Below are 16,261 nucleotides of genomic sequence, written 5' to 3'. Positions count from 1 at the left end.
CCCCCTTCCATGTGCTGTTCAGCAATTTATCTCCTCTTGAACGCTACTTGACTGAACTAGCTGAATTACATGTTGCACGTCTCCCTGGGAACAAGAAGTGGTCGTTTGCTTTTTTATATTTCTGATTATTTGGAAAGTGTGTATTGCCTTCGACTGCCAGAAGGCTGAAAATTTTCACTGTAAACGTGAGAAGGGATTTACAACGAGCATATGTTATAATATATAAACAAACTCTTCCTTGCATCTTGCCTTTAAGACCTAGATTTTGCTACGAACAGTAAAAATTCACACATGACTGAAATGGATTATATCTTTGGAAAACAGATTCTGAGACCTTAAATTCTAATGAAGTTTCATTGACCAAAGAAGTGGAGCAAAAGGGAATTTTTCATGAGCCGCAATTGAATGGTAACTACTGAAAAACCTACCTGGGGAAAACAAAAGCAAAAAAGCCAACAAAAAAGAGGAAACTAGCTACCCTAAGCATTGTGATGCACCAGAAAGCCACGGAAGCTGGGAAAGCCAGAGTGCAACCTTTCCAGGGCTTGGAACCACACAACTGTTGAACACAGCCTTGGACACCCCTTGGATTTCCCTTATCCCAATCTACTGGTAATTGTTGAAAGGAAATACTTCAGGATAACTAAATATGTAAAATCACAAGATCCTTTGAAAGATTTCTTTTTACATGCGGAAAAAGAAAGCACACATTCAGCAGGACCTCTTCAAAACTTCAAAACCCTTTTTAATGTGGCTCTTTGAAGGGAACACCTGTATTTCTAGTTATGTATGACTGAAGGCCAACCAGGCCACTCCAACACACCTCCTCCACAACTATGCATGAGGTCCCCTTTCAGGATTGCTCTGAAAAAAAAAAAAAGACAAAAGGAAAAAAAGGAAAATGTTCATCACTGGAAGAGAGCACACAAGATCTCATTGCTGCTGGCTAACAGGTCTCTGCTACTCCTGGTGCCTAGATAAAAAGGAAGCAAAGAACGTGGCATCTCCTACTCCATGTACTATGAAAATAGCTGCATCAGCAACTTTTTTCTCTACTGCAGTGCAAAACATTGAAAACAGGCTGCTAAATCTGACAGCTATACAGTGAAAACAACAATCTGCACCACATTTTAGGTCATTTCATCTGCCAGGTTTTTGATGCGACTTTCTCTTTCTCAGTCTGGAGAGAAACATGCTACCAGATAGTGACAACACAGATATATATCTTCAAACAGAAATAACCAGGTAATAGAAATCTAAGAGACGTGTTCATAAAGAATTATTCCTCATTGAGGACAGCACTATGATAAGAGGCTCTGGAGGGACTCTGATACCAGAACTGTGACCCCATCACCCTGGTCATCTGTAGGAACAGCGTCGAGATCACAGGGAAACAGTTTGGGCACAGTCTGCAGTGCTTCAGAAAGAAAGAAATGTTTCTGCAAAAAAAATAGTTTTAAAAGTCCTATTTTTACAACATGAAAAAAGTTCATATTGAAAGGATATTTCTTGAGGTTTAAGGACGTGCATCCATAAAGCCTACAGGCTTCTCAACAAGTTTCTTGAAATTAAACATACGATTAAGCTTGTGAGTCCATCTGCAATGGACAGTGTCAATTGCAGATGAATTGGAACAAAATATCCAGTCTGCTATCTCCTAATTCTCAAAACATGTGAAAAAAATTTATAACTGCATAAAAGACAATTCTGAGAAAAACGCAGGGCTTTTTTTTTTTTTTTTTTTTTTTAAACTGTGGTTAGGAACCAAAGTTATGCTGCAGAAGCCTAACAAAACTTCTTAATCACTTATAAAGTGAACCTAATGAGTTTAAAACTATGCAGGTGAAAGTAGAACCTGTTTTGGAATGACTTTTTAATTTTTTAATTTTTTTTTAAATCAGACTCAAAGAGTTTTACTTCACTGACAGCAACATAAGCAGAGTTTCTCTTATTTAGATATATAAAGCATACAAAGCTCTGCAGGACGAACTGCATTACTCTAACATCTGGCATTATAACAAAACAAGCATCAGCAGGTCCAGCAAATATGTTAGACTCAGTTTGTCTCAAATGATGTGATCAGTGACAGCAGGTTGGAAAAGCGACCCATTAGTTCTTCACAACAATCAACCCTTTGATCAAAGTTCTTCATGAACATTGTATAACGGAAGATCACAAAATCAAGAAGAGGATCACATTTTTAGGAAAGAATTAAAATGAACATTTAATTGATACAATACAGCAGTTTATTTTTAAAAACGTTCAAGACAGCTGTAATGTGCCAAATGCATGACCTAATTATTTTGTTTGAAGACAACAATAATGGCACATCCAACTCAAAACACCATTATTTTCCATAAAGCTAAGCTTCCAAAAGCTGGCGTATGGAAGAATTAAGCTGAAAACTGAAAAATGGGCTGATACGCCCCTGTTAAAAAGTAATAGGCTTAGTGCTGTGGTCACAACTACAAATTCAAAACTGAAGCTTGGCAAGATGCAAGCAATGAGACTGGCCTTACTGAGTCAGATCAAAGATGCACTTCATCTCTCTCCCCCATGGTTAAGGTGGCTACTTAAGGACGTGTATAAGAACTGGATGAGAAGCAGTAAAAGCCTCTACCATTACAGCCTTCGATGAGAGGCTCAGCAATTTCTGAGCAAGAGCACTGTTTTTGTGTTTAACAGCCCTCAACAGAATTTTCTGCCAGGAATTCACTGATCTGCTTTTTGAACCTGTTAGTTTCAGCAGCCAAAACTTCTTGTGCCAAGGAAGTTGGCCACTTCAGAAGGCTGGGCACAGGCGACATAACTAACCTCACCTCACCTCCCATAGGCGTAACTTGGTGAAGGAACACAGGGCTTCTTTGGGTTGTTCTTTTTTTTCTTTTTTTTTTCCTCAGGAGTTTTAAGGCCATGCAATTTGTACCTACTAAAAATAAAGGAAGTTTGACCCATACACAGCAGAATTAATAAATGCCTGCTTGTTAACATCCTTGCTTTTTCTTCTCCCAGTGCAGCAAGCCCCACCTGCCTGCCATGGTATGGTCATGGACAACAGACTTCTCGTTGTGTGGTTACATCGCAGCAACTGCTGCACCACGGGAGCACACCCATGGATCAGCAAGCGACTCTCCACAGAGTGTAGTTATGGAGTTTTGCCTTCTTTTTCATCTGGAAACAGCACTAACCAACAGTTCCTGGCAAAAACATCAGCAAAGGTAATAGTGCAACAGTACAACGATTACTTTAAGTTACCCCAATGGCACTTCTAGAAGAGACTTGTGTAGGGATCTTTTCCGATAAACAGAAAATGATCCAGAGCAATTTCAGAAGAGTAGCACACGTCCAACATCGCATATACTCTTGTGCATGTAACACCTTTTAGATATGTATCAAGGACTTCTTTATTTTTTTAGGGGAAATCATACCTGCAGAGACACCCTGTTCTAAATCCCTTCATAACGTGACTGAGTCATGCACACAGCAATCAACAGTGACTAACAGGCTGCTGTTGTTTAACCAGCCCATTTCATATTGCTCAGCTCTCTCTCAGAGTTGCACTATACTCATCCTGCTCCCCCATGGATGGTTTTATTATAAGCTATGATTGTTCTCTGAACAAAGCTTTTATCCATCATTGCATTTCATTATTATCTTTGATACACCATTGCATTTCATTTGTTCTCAGAGTTTCTACAACAGCAAAACTTGAGTTAGAGATGTGAAGTCCCAGAGGCCATTTAGGAATTGCCCATCCCTGTGTCTTGACCATCCCTGATGGGGCCAAAGCTCTTCCAGCTCTTCCTCAATACAAAGAGTGCTATGCAAATACAAACCAAGTCTAAGTTGTGAGCTGTATTGAGTTTATCAGGTAGCAAGCTGTTTGAGTCAGTAAGGATGCAGATGAACTGTGAAAAACTGCAGAAAGACTTTACACCTCAAGCAATTAGGTGGTAAAATTGCAGATAACATTCAGTGTAGATAAATGTGAACACACTGGGGAAAAGCAATCCTAACTTCACACTAAATTGCTGATCTTCAAGCAGACCACTACCACTCTCAAATGAACTGTTGTCAGTAGCTCCATAAAAACATCAGCTCATTGCTCAGACACAATGAAAAAAACCACAAGTATTAAGAATTGCTGGATAAGGAGTCAGGAGTAACAACGCAGGACAGCACTGTTAACGCCCCTTTGTACACACGCACCCATAGCTCCCCCTACCTGGGCAGCTGCATACCATCCTGGTGCTTTCATCTTGAAAAGGATTTCCTGGCAGGAGAATCCAGGAAAGGTTGTTGGAAGGGCAACTGGGATGATCAAAGGTGGGAAACAGCTTTTTTGTGTGAGCCATGCCAAGGTTCCCCAGAGCTCTTCAGTACAGAAAACAAAGTATGGCAAAATGCTGCAAACTCTTAAGTAACAGAAAAAAAAAGTGAACATCAACTCTTCTGTCTTGACAGCACCACGCAGACACAGCTAGCAACAGGTTCAATGTGGCACACGTGGCAGAGAGGGGGGGGGGCGATTAACCCTGGGTACTAGGATCACTTTGAAGTTCCTGAATCACCAGATGCTGGAAGCATTTTTCTGTGAAATTATCCCAAAACGCTCATCCCTTTGTGCATTTCTCCCTAATGACCTACTGCTTGCTGCCATCACAGACAGCATACTGGGCTATAGGGGCACCTATCAGGCCTGGTATGGCTGTATTTATGACATTCTCTGAGAAAAACAAGCATAAAACAACAACGCTACCCTGAGGCTTCAAGTTTAGAAGACCTTTCCAACACATCTGCATGTAGTATTTTGTACCGATTTACACGTATGCACTTCTCAGGGCATGCATTCACATCATTTTGGTTAAAAAAAATAAATATTTGCAGGACCAAGACCTAAAATGTAAGGTTTGTAACAGCTTGAAAATACATTGTCATGGAATGTACTAAAACTTAATAAATTAAGCAAAATTTTGTATACTAAGTCAGTAAGTATAAAAACTTCAACATGTTATAATATTTTATCCAAATCTTTTTAATATCTTTCTAGATAATCAAAACAAAGGTACAAGTCCATTTGCCATGAAGAAACTTCTATATGGAATTCCTGACAATTCTCAGATTGAGATCATTAAGCCTTCCCATATAGATGCTCATCACTTGGATTTCACATTAATTTCGTCATCTTCTTCATTTGGAAGAATTAAAGAAGAAGAATTTTGGAAGAATTAGTCATTTGGAGAACTAAATTTAGAGAAAAGTACTTTCTAATGAGAAACTCGCAATAAACAAGTTAAATGGTCCCAAAAGCTTCTTGCAGATCTAACTTTTTGCCTCAGCTCCACCTTTAAGGATCTCCTTTATCAAGCAAGTACTGTTGGTTTGTACTTAAAACATTTGTCGTGATCACTCCTGAGTATCTAATAATTTCATACAATGTTTACACTACAACGAACAGTGTTGCACGTCTAGTGAGCCCATCCAGTAGATCCTTCCTTTCTGTTTGAACATAAATTTTAATGTATGGTTGTTGTTTTTCTCCCCTTCTTAGCCACACATAGTTAAGCATCAATTTAAGCAGAAAGCACCAGCTTCCAACAGCTTAAATTGCTGCAAACACTGGTTCTGTATGTATCATGGTCCATGCCGCCCATGACATATTGCTAATCCTTTATGGTTACGTTCAACATAGGAATAGGCTGTTAAAGGCATAGCAAATACTGTCTCTTATTTCATTAATTCAAGATTACTATTCCTCAAGCACACAAGAAAACCAAACCTAAGTAGATCTTGGTTGAGTGAGCATCCTAAATAAAAATTCATGGTACAAAGGCACCTCCAACTCCCGCTGTGTTGAAAGACAGAGCGATGACCCCCCTACCGATACCAAAAGAAAGGCAGGGAAGGGCCCCTTCTCTCCTGAGAGGCTACGAGCTGGGGGTTCTGAATGGGAAGAGGCATTTTCCTGGCTCCCTCAGAGAAATCTGAATATGGTGCTGACATCCTGGAGAAGGGCAAAGTTTGTAATGGTTTCCTGTTCCCCCAGTCGCCCTACTGATTAGCTCACCACATACCTCTAGGCTTTTATTCTGGATACCTCGTTGAGTCTTAAGTCTTTGTAAGTGTTGCAAAACTCAGGATTGAGGATGCAACACTGGAAACTAGAAACCCAAAAGCTAACTGAAGAAACATTTGGTGCTCACCACCTAGTGCTTTTCCAGGGATCTACTTCTGCATCTGAGTATCTCTCTTCAAACTTTTTTCAACATCTGAATTTTAGCTGGAATACATCTAACATGTCTACACAGTCGTGGAAGACAGAGGAGAGAGGCACTTGTGACCAAGGGTGAGACAGTGTTGTGAGAGCACCCTGTGAAAAGCTGAAATTACTTAATGCCATTTCTACTGATTATTTAGCTTCAAAAAGCCTGCACGACCTCTACATGACTAATGTAGGAAACATTATGACCATCTGTGTCTTCCTACACAGGAACTCTGTTCTTATCATAACTACATGGTCTTAGAGAAATTCTTTCCCTAAAAATACTTCAAATAAAAGCATGCATCACATAGGAATTTTTCACTGGTCCACTTCAAACATCTGAAGCATTCCTATATTGACATGGATGACTATATAAACATGAACTCCATGAAAGGAGGGAAACAAAAAAAATGCCTCTGGCATAAATAGTGCTTTTAAAAAATCAAGTTTCTCTCCTAGCACAATGACCACATAACGTACTATTACTTTCTATATATCTTCATACAATTACCTTTAAATGCTACAATACATCAGAAATTTATGGCAACTATACTCAAATACTGCTGGAGCTAGGCCTTTGAAAAAGGGCACATTTTATCAATCATAAGAACACATTCTGCTAGTTGGTACTTGGCATTTTCATTGTGTTTACTGGGGTTTATATAGTATAAATTAAGTTAGACTGCAAAATCTAGGAGATCATTTTAAATATTCAATATTTTGAGATTGGAATTATACATATTCTGACACTAGAAACAAAATTTAATTTCTCACATGCTATATACATCCTTCTTTAATTTCTACATCAACAACAGCAAAAGATAATTCACTACAGAGTGGACTAAGCTAAGGAAAACAGAAGATTCACATGTTAGATGCTGTTCTTGCCTGCTGGAGTGGTTAATGCTCCAGCCTGCAATCCTTTTAATTGTTTTAACCTCTCTCTCATTACACTGTTTATTCAATTTGTTACAAAATACTTTGTAAGAAATACACTGGAATTTGAATGAACCAACAGAAACTCAATAAAGAAACAATTGAAAAATTTTAACTGGATGCAGGATTCAGACAACTCAAGTGTTACAGAAAAGAAATACCAGAAAAGACTATTAATCATAATGGAGTAATTAAGATGTTAAGAACAATAAAGTTTTTGTAAACCCAACCAATTCTCAATACAAGTTCACTGTGAAGTTGAGCTTCTTCAGAAATCCAGGTCTGAACTGCCACCTAGAAATAATAAAATAATTGACTTGGATTATGGAAAAAACAAGTCTTAATAAAGGACAAATCAATGCCCCTCTATCAGGGAGCAGCTCTCCAGAACCTTGGACTGATACAGACATTACTGCCTGCTTTTCACAAAGAGAGCACAGCTGAGCAGAACTACTATTAGCTCTGTATTTAAACAAACATCTCAACTTGCTAACTCAAAATCCTTGTTCTCTTGTGTGCAGTGACAAACATGGAGAGATAGTGGCTCTTTTTGTAGTCAACGGAGAGGATCTGTTTTCTGGGAGTCAGTTAAGCTACACAAGGGAAATACAGATGCTTTTAAAAGCAGAACAAAAAAACTAAGGCAGAAAAAAACAAACCCATGCCAGTATCAGTCCACATCAGTTACTGGACAGCCTCACCTGCCAACATGAACCAGCCACAGTCTGCTAACACTGGGCAGGGCAATATCTGAACAAGGAGTCAGCTGAGGGCCAGCTGCATCCTTCTCCACCAGCCTCCTAACTCCTAGGGGATCTGCGCCTGCTTTGAGGCAGGATCAGTCTCTAAAATGCAGCACTTCACAGTGGAGCCTGCGAAGGGACTAGGGGTGCTGCACCCAACCTCTTCCCAAGACCTGATGGAGTGCAGAACCCTACAGCTTGCTGCATCCACTCTTTTCTGAAGGCCAGGAGGCTTGCTGATCCCACAGGCTTCGCTGTGCTCCCACCTGCATGGGAGAGGGGGGACACTGAGGAGAATGCACGCTGCTGCCAGGAAGAGCAGCCCTACGGTACAAGTGCCACTGTCTGGGAAATGGGACGAAAGAGACACAGGTGTTGAAGGCAGGAACAGTCCAGGCTGTACCATGCGAGGGTGAGGTGAGTACTATAAGGGTCACTTGGCTGCCAGCACTGATGCTGTCCCTGCTTCGAGCAGAGCCAGGAGAGCACTGCAGCATCGCTGCGTCCACCACAGCGCTCACCCAGAGCCCGCACAGCTTTCTGCATCACTTCCAAACTACAGACACACTGAAAGTAAACACAGCTGACAAATCTGAAGGGGGAAAGAGGGGAAAAAAGAAACATAACCAGTTTTCTGGGCTCCCTCTGATAATATCTTAACAGAGAAAGCGTTCAAGGCTTTTTGTCCACTGCAGATTTACCACAGCTGTACCGTATGTTCTGCTTCTTTGATAGCTGGCTGTAGCAGTTCGTGTCAACAAATCTGTTGTCTGCTCCAGTACGGCAGTACAAACCCTACAGAAATGTCTTTGAAGACTTTTTTCTGTGCATTTTTTGTTGTGGGTTTGGTTTCCTTTTAATCTACACACACATAGTACTTGTATAAAAAAAGATAGAAGCCATAATATCATCATAACCTCCTTTGCTCCCAGTAAAATAACACCTGGGTCACGAAGAAAACAGTAGGTGGGTTTCTCCTCCCACTCCTGCATGTGGCTGGGAGCCCCATGCCTGCGCCAGGCTTTAGCTTGCACCGGGATCCTCTCTTGAAGCAATTCCAATCAGTCACACTTGCTGAGGTTTTACTCACATTGTGGGGCCTTCTTAAGGCACAGGCACTATGTATATTTTAGATCCTGACAAAATATACTTGGAAAAAGAAATCTAAACAGCTACATCAAAAGAGTGAATGCTCCAAGAATGCACCTAATGGAATTCAGCCTCATAGCGGTGCTCACTCCATGAGAACAGACTACACCTACTTCAAAATAAATACTAAACCCAGAAACAGGTATACCATGGGCCTCAGGTCATCAAAAGCAAGGGTTCCAGCCTGTAGATCTGCTCCCATTAGTCCACGCTGGCACGTAGACAAAGTCAGCGATGGCAAGAACCTGGAACCTCCCTTTCTTTCCTCCTTCCCAAGGACAGTAAGTGACAATAAAGTGACATGGAACTGCCACGACGGGCTGACTCACTACGCAAGCCAGGCTATTCCTCATATACGAGATCTAAAAGTTTTATTTACATATTATAGTAGCAGCCACAGCACAGGCAAAAAAATAAGCTACTCGAGTAATGGCTTTCAGTTTTTCAATTTCAGGGTCTTTTAAAGCAACATCTAAGAACATAAGTGACTAATGCATAGGTGAGTCACATGAGGTCACAGACATTATGTCTCTTTAAAATTCAAACATTCAATTTTGACATAACTTTAGACATAACTTGAAGGAGATCGATACTGTTTTTACTGAGATGATGATCTCCAAATGTGAAGAAGAAACATTTGGGAAGAGTACGTTGTAGTTGGGCTTTGTATACACAACGTAAATAAACAGAACTTGGTAAAACTCTAAGCCACAACACTGATTAAGAACAAGCCTTGGGAACCATTTATGACCAGAAAACCTCCAAGAAACACAGCTGCAAGCATTTGAAGTACTCGCTGCTGTCATCAGAAGTACAGCTCTCCTGGATACCACCACTTCTCAGAGCTGAACTGAAGACAGAGGAGATTCTCAGCCACCAATATGCAAATACTGAGTGGCACGCAGTTTTACATCTAAACTGGGTGGGACCCACGTATGCTCCTCAGTTCCCAGGTGTGGATCAAAGCCCTAGGTCAGAACAAGACCTAAGCATGCAACCTTTCCCTCAGCTCCCCCAAGAAAAGACAGGAGCACAAGCTAGAAGCAGCCTCGTGCATACTGCAGCCAGGCCCCGCACAACTGGCCTCTGGAAGCAGCGGCTAAGCCGACGTGCCCTCGCCCTGAAGGAGAAATGGAGCTGTCGCTTGTGAACTCCATGACAGCCCAAAGCATAGCTCTGAAGGTTTAGGGACAGGACAGCTGAACAGCAATACACAGCAGAGGCCATGCAGATTTGGGAAGTGAACAAAGGGGACCTTCCTCAGAGCGAGTATTAGCACAGCTTTCTGGTCTCCTGCAGAAGGGAGACTCTACTGTTGTATATTTTCTTATTCCAAAAAATAAATCAAGTCTTGCTTATCTAGCACATTTATTTAACATTGTCAGGAAGCCTTTCAGAAGAATAGAGAATAAACAAAATAATCTTTTAATATTAAAGAGACAGCAGATTGTCTTATTTTCTGATGACCTTTCCACGGTGTCTGGGCACACAAGGAAAGGAAAGAACCCCACGGCCCCATTCAGAGAACCTAGGCCGGCTCCAGCTCCCAAATCCTCACCACATGCCCATCCATAGAATACACGCATGCCCACACACAACCCCCTCAGCTAACAAAGATGGGAGCCTTTTTCCTTTCTTAATTGACAAGGCTGATGCATGTGGATTCTGTATCTGCAGTTAGTCATTCCTCTCCCTATATGAGCTTCACACTGAACATAACCCTGCCAAGCCCACTTTCTCACCCATATGAGCCTTCCTTACTCTTCTGCACAGGAGCTCACACATTTCAGCATTCCTTTAACAACCAGCTCATTCCTTCCCACTAACATTCATTAATTTACAGCATTATTTTAGCAGAAGTTAGAACTCCTCCAGGCAGTGCTATTTTTTAAACTATCCAGTTTACATTGCGAATGCTCACAAACATTTCACATTAATACTCCAGACAAAACATTACAGACCTCAGAAGATGAGGTACAACAAGGGGCAGTCCTGTTAAAACTTCTTTGGAGATATCAGGTCCTGCATACAACAGACAATTTCTTTCTTGACTTCCCAACATGAAATACGATTCTTTGTAATCATTAAGAGAAAGACAAACAGAAGAGCATATTTCGTAGGAAGTAATATTAACCAATACAAATCTAGTAGCAAGTAAATAGACAAGAGGTTTGAATAGGATAAGCATGCAGTCGAGAGACAGGAACTCCTAATTTCCAGCTTAGGTCTTCCAGTTAGTTGTTATAACTTGTCCAAGGCCGCATTTAACCTATGGTTCAATTTTCATAAATGAAATAAATAATTTAAAACCCACGCTCTAGGTTTTACTTGCCTTACAGCCATGTTGGAGAGCTGATTAACGTCTGTATAATGCTCTAGTAATGCAACAAGTATTAACAAAACACAGCGTCTCCAGCCTTGGTGGTATCTTATTATTGCTCTTACACAGATCATAACCTCTGATAACTACGGCTGTAAGACAATCAGTCATAAACCCTTTCACGTGCCTAAAACCTTCCAAAGTGTTGAATGCCATGGTTGAATTTTTGCCGCCTTCATCTTTACCCAAAGGTGGATGTTCTGAACATTTCAAAAAGGTCTTCTTGGAAGGCTTGAAGTCATTTTCCCAGGGTAAAGCAATTCTGAATACTCTGAAGACTGAGCTATATGATTTCGTGTCTGTAGTTAAAATTACGCAGTTCTTCACAAGCAAAGTCACACCAAGTTTGAAAAAGTTCTCATGATAAAGCTTTACAACGTAAAACTGAAATATTAAGCACAGAGTGGAGAAAATCTACATGCCTAGAATTGGGTAAGGTAGGTACTCTCACCAGGTTGCTAACAGGAACACAGAAGCTCACCTTCTGAGGACAGACCACAAGACTTCAACATGAGGACTGTCAACACAACAAGCAGTTCAGCTTTGAACTACAAGTTAGAAAAGGGACTTGAAAAGTCCACGTTTCTCCTCCATGCTGCGCTGTGACCCGCACAGAAATATCTCACATACCAGGACCAGGGAACACAACATGGCTGCCGCTACAAGCAGCCAGGCAGCCACCCGCCTGGGACAGGAGTCCCCAGGGAACAGCAGCCGCAACCCTAGCTCCATGCATGAGGAAACAGATCCAGCAAACACCTCCGGCAAGAGGAAGGGAATTGGGAAGGTGAACAATGCCTGGGCTGCAAGACCATGCCTCTTCAGTCCGCCCCCTATTTCCGTGGGTTACAGGCAGGCTTACTGACACAGGTGCAGCAGACCAAAAACACGCAGTGGTTGCTGCGGCCTGGGATCACACCTGAGCTAATAAGCCTCCTGATCAGAGCTAGCTCTCAGCACTCTGGTGCTGGAAGCCTGATGCAGACAAATGGAGGCTGGCCCTGGAAAGAGCCAGTACAGGTCTGGGGTTTATTAGCTCAGGCTTTGCACCATGCAAAAGAATATAAGCTGGCCCTAGAGGCCAAATAGCTTATTAAAACGATACTGAGCCTGAGCTAATAAACCCTGACAGATCCAAACTGACTCTGCATGAAGTCAGCTCAGGTGTGCCTGCATTTGTGGCACAATTAATCCACAACTGGAACGATCCCCTCAAAAACTGACAGTTTGCTATCTGACTTGAAAAAAAATCACTTATTTTTATAGGAGACAAAGGGGTTAACATTTGTTTGGTTATAGGGTTTTTGTTCTCCTGAACAAAACATCAGGAGGTTCAAGAAAAAGAGGTGTCTGGCTTTTATGACTGGGAGACTAATCTTCCACAGCTAAATCAAGTCAATGCTATCTCATGGTTTTCCTAAGTTACAAAACAGACGACTTCAGGCCATTTAGTGCTTCCCTTGGCTGCCAAAATAGGGGTAAAACCAAGAAGATTCAAGCCAAGTGTGTTTTACCACTGCTGGGAGGCATCAGAGCAGGCAGCAAAAGTATTTAATGCAAAGGAGGGCCCAATAGCAGAGACACAAAATGAGAAACAAAGGTCAAACAGAAAATCCCCCCAGCTTTCTTTTAACTCTTTATCTGCAGCCTGATTCCTCGAACTACTTTAATTCCCATAGTTACTGATGGATTTAAATGGGCTATCCCACAAAAATCCAATTGCCTTAGTCCTGATAAGGACTAAGAAATAATAAATAATATAAATAATAAAGAATAAAGAAAGAAGACAGAAAGAACAGCTGGATGACAATGGGGGGAAAGTTGAAAACATGGAACTTAAATAAGAGAAAGCAAAGAAAACTACTTAACTTGTAAGCAAAGGTTTAAAAGGATGCATTGAAATTATCTAGAAAGAAAAGTTACTGGAAGACAGATTGATTCAAAGCCAAAGATGGAGATTTGTTTTTTGCTCAAGATAGCAAAAATAAAATTGATTGACAATAACATTGTAGTTTAAATAGCTTTTGACTTTTAATATCCTAAAGTTACATTGTTTTCTCCCACTTTTGTTAGTCTTTCATCCAATGTAGGTGTTCATTAAGCTCTGCAACTAGCCTCAAAGTAATGTCTCAAGCAATGTAAGCTGAAGGAAATAATTCTAGCACTTGTCAGGTGTGTTAAGCAAAAGAAAAAGAGAGGTAAATTTTGAGGACTACCTTAAATACGTACTTAGGTTGGTCATGGAAATTGTGAAGTTTTGTCTTTAACAGCCTACTGTAATAAAGCCCTCAGCAACAGCTCCATGCAGGTCAAAGGTACTTGACCTTTCTGAGGATTACAAATGTGATTGCTCCCTATTGTGAAAAATCCCACACAGAGACAAAAACCCCTGTAAAAGCTCCCAAACACAGTTTGCATCTTGAAAGCACTGAGCTCTCTCAGGAACAGAAGTTTGTCCTGCTGGACTACAGCAACGTGCCAAGACCTGCAGGATCTCGCTGACACCTAACGGGGCTTCCTGGAGAGGGATGCCACTCTTGCCTTCTCCAGCTCTTCCCATGGCAACATAACTCCAGTTTAGCCATTTGCAGTCAGCCCTGAACCCTGCCCAAATTAGCAGAGATCCTTCCTGTTTTGCATCAGAAAGTACAACCTGGTAACGACAGCACTAGCTACACAGGGCTATTTTATGGACACGTGTTGCATTTCTAAACATCCCAGTAACAGCACGCTCCCATACAGGAGCAAACCCATCTCCTTTGCCTTGATCATCGCTTCAAAAACTACATACAGCCTAGACACGGGATTACCAGACACTGCTGGCAACGGGACAGCGTGTGCACATGGCAATTCCCCGCTCCCCACCTTTGCTTCTCCAGCAGGTTACTTACCCTATTACGCCCCTGCTCAACAAAAATTCCTTCCAAAGCATCAGCTCGGGGCTTCCCCCCCCCCCAAACACTACCTTCTGCCGAGCTCCTTCTCCATTTGTGCCGAGGACAGACCCAAGAGGGATGCTGTCCATCCTCAGCAGAGGGTTAGACAGCAGGGACTTAGGACCAGCACCCTGCGCGACGCCGAGGAAGAGCATCACAAACTACTCACGTTTGATGCACCTCTGGGAGCCCGTGGCCTTGCTCCAGCCGTGGCAGCACTGCCCCCCGCACACGTTCACCCTGCGGGGAGAGCACAGCGGGGAGAGGGTCCGCAGGGGCCACCTCAGCCCCGGCCCCGCTCCGCAGCCCCAGGAGGGCGGCGGGGCGGGCGCTGGGCCGGGAGGGAGAGGGCGGGAAGGATTCAAAGCGCCGGGGCGAGCTCCTGAGGGACGGGGGTCGCTTAACGGGGCTGAGGGCGACGGGGAGCGCCGCCGTGCCCCGTCCCTCAGGGCGGCGGCGGTGGGGGGCGCCTTACCCCGGCAGCTGGTGCTTCTGGCGGAGCGGCAGGCCGGCACCGCTGCTGCTGCTGTTAGCGTGGGGGCTCGGCGGAGCTTTGGGCCGCGGGCTGAAGCGGGCCGGCTTGGCGAAGGAGGCGGCGGGGTTGGGGGGGACGTGCGGTCCGGCGGGGCTCAGGCGGAGCGGGACGGGCGGCTTGCTCATCCGCCGGCTGCGCTCCAGGCTGCCGGTGCCGCCGCTGTACCGGGCGTTGAGCTGGACGTTAAACGTGCGCTGCTGCTGCTGTTGCTGCTGCCGGCCCCCCAGCAGGGCCGGGCGCTGGTGCCGGCTGCCCGAGGAGCCCGCCTGGCCGGGGTGCAGCACGTAGGCGATCCTCCTCAGCCTGCCCTTCTCCGGAGCGCCGAGCGCCGGCGAGCAGAGCGCCCAGGCGCACAGGAGGAAGCCCCAGCCGAGCCGAGCCATTTTTTTTTTTTTTTTCCACGGGCGGTGAGCTCCGAGCCCCCCGCTGCGCGGATCCCCGCAGCCCGAGGGGGTGAGGGGAGGGGAAGGAGGGGGGGGAAAAAGAGCCGCCCTCCTGCCGCTGCCCCCGGCCCGCTGCCGGGGCTGCCCCCTCCCGCCCCCCGAGCCGCTGGCGGAGCTCAGCGCGCTGCCTGCCCCGCCGGGCACCGGAGCATCGCCGGGGGAGCGGAGGAGGAGGAGCAGGGGAAGGGTAGGGGGTGTTTTCGGGGGGGGGGGGGGGTCGCGGTGGCGAGCAGATGTCCGTGGGGCCAGGAGAGGGCTGTAAGAGCGAGCAAGGAGCGCTCTCGGAGCCGGCCCGGGCTGAAAAAACGCTTTTTAAGAGTTTCTGGGAGAGGGAGCGCTGCCGGAGGGGGAGGAGGGAGGGGACGGGACGGGAGGGGAGGGGAGGAGAGGAGAGGGGAGGGGAGGGGAGGGGAGGGGAGGGGAGGAGAGGGGAGGGGGCGCCGCAGCCCCGGCCCCGCAGTCCCGGCCCCGCGCAGCCAATGCGGGGCCGCCGTGACGTCAGGGCGGGGGCCGGCGCCAGGTAACGGGGCGGGGGGCGCCGCCCGTGCGGGCGCTACGCAGACGGCGTAGCGGGGCCGCCGTACCTGTTGCGTTGGCGTCGCGGCAGGGCTACGCCAGCGGCGGGGGGCCCCGAATGGCCGCCGGCGGCAGGTGGAGGCGAGGCCCCGAGCCCCCGTTTTGGGGTTTTCGCGCTCGGCTTCGCGGGTGGGAAGGCGTGAAAGTGCTGACAGGGGTTAAAGGCGAGCGTGTCCCGCAGCCCCTGCGAGGGGAGGTCTCGGCAGAGAGCCCGGCAGCAGCAGGAGGGAGCCTGCTCGCTTGGGGCTTTATGTTTGTAAAGCGGGACACGTGCCTGAGGAACAAAACGCAGACCCAAACC

General features: G+C 44.9%; 1 protein-coding gene across 7 annotated transcripts in view; it reads right to left on the bottom strand.

Annotated features, from left to right (window-relative positions):
- The window catches only part of LTBP1 (latent transforming growth factor beta binding protein 1), a 202,107-nt gene extending 186,625 nt beyond the window's left edge, over positions 1-15,482 (bottom strand). For 2 of the 7 annotated variants that reach the window (XM_035557235.2, XM_035557252.2), the window contains exons 1-2: positions 14,882-15,359; positions 14,576-14,646 (exon numbers count right to left, since the gene is read on the bottom strand). In XM_035557235.2, the coding sequence (XP_035413128.1) occupies positions 14,576-14,646; positions 14,882-15,324 (514 nt within the window). In that variant the 5' untranslated portion in view covers positions 15,325-15,359. Of the gene's footprint in view, positions 1-14,575; positions 14,647-14,881 lie in introns of all 7 variants that reach the window. The other 5 variants (XM_035557280.2, XM_035557270.2, XM_035557261.2 and 2 more) reach the window with 5 other exon arrangements.
- Positions 15,483-16,261: the final 779 nt, after the last annotated feature.

Source organism: Cygnus atratus, chromosome 3, assembly GCF_013377495.2.
Source record: "Cygnus atratus isolate AKBS03 ecotype Queensland, Australia chromosome 3, CAtr_DNAZoo_HiC_assembly, whole genome shotgun sequence".
Taxonomy (NCBI): Eukaryota; Metazoa; Chordata; class Aves; order Anseriformes; family Anatidae; genus Cygnus; species Cygnus atratus.
This window is presented reverse-complemented; position numbering and strand designations above follow the sequence as displayed.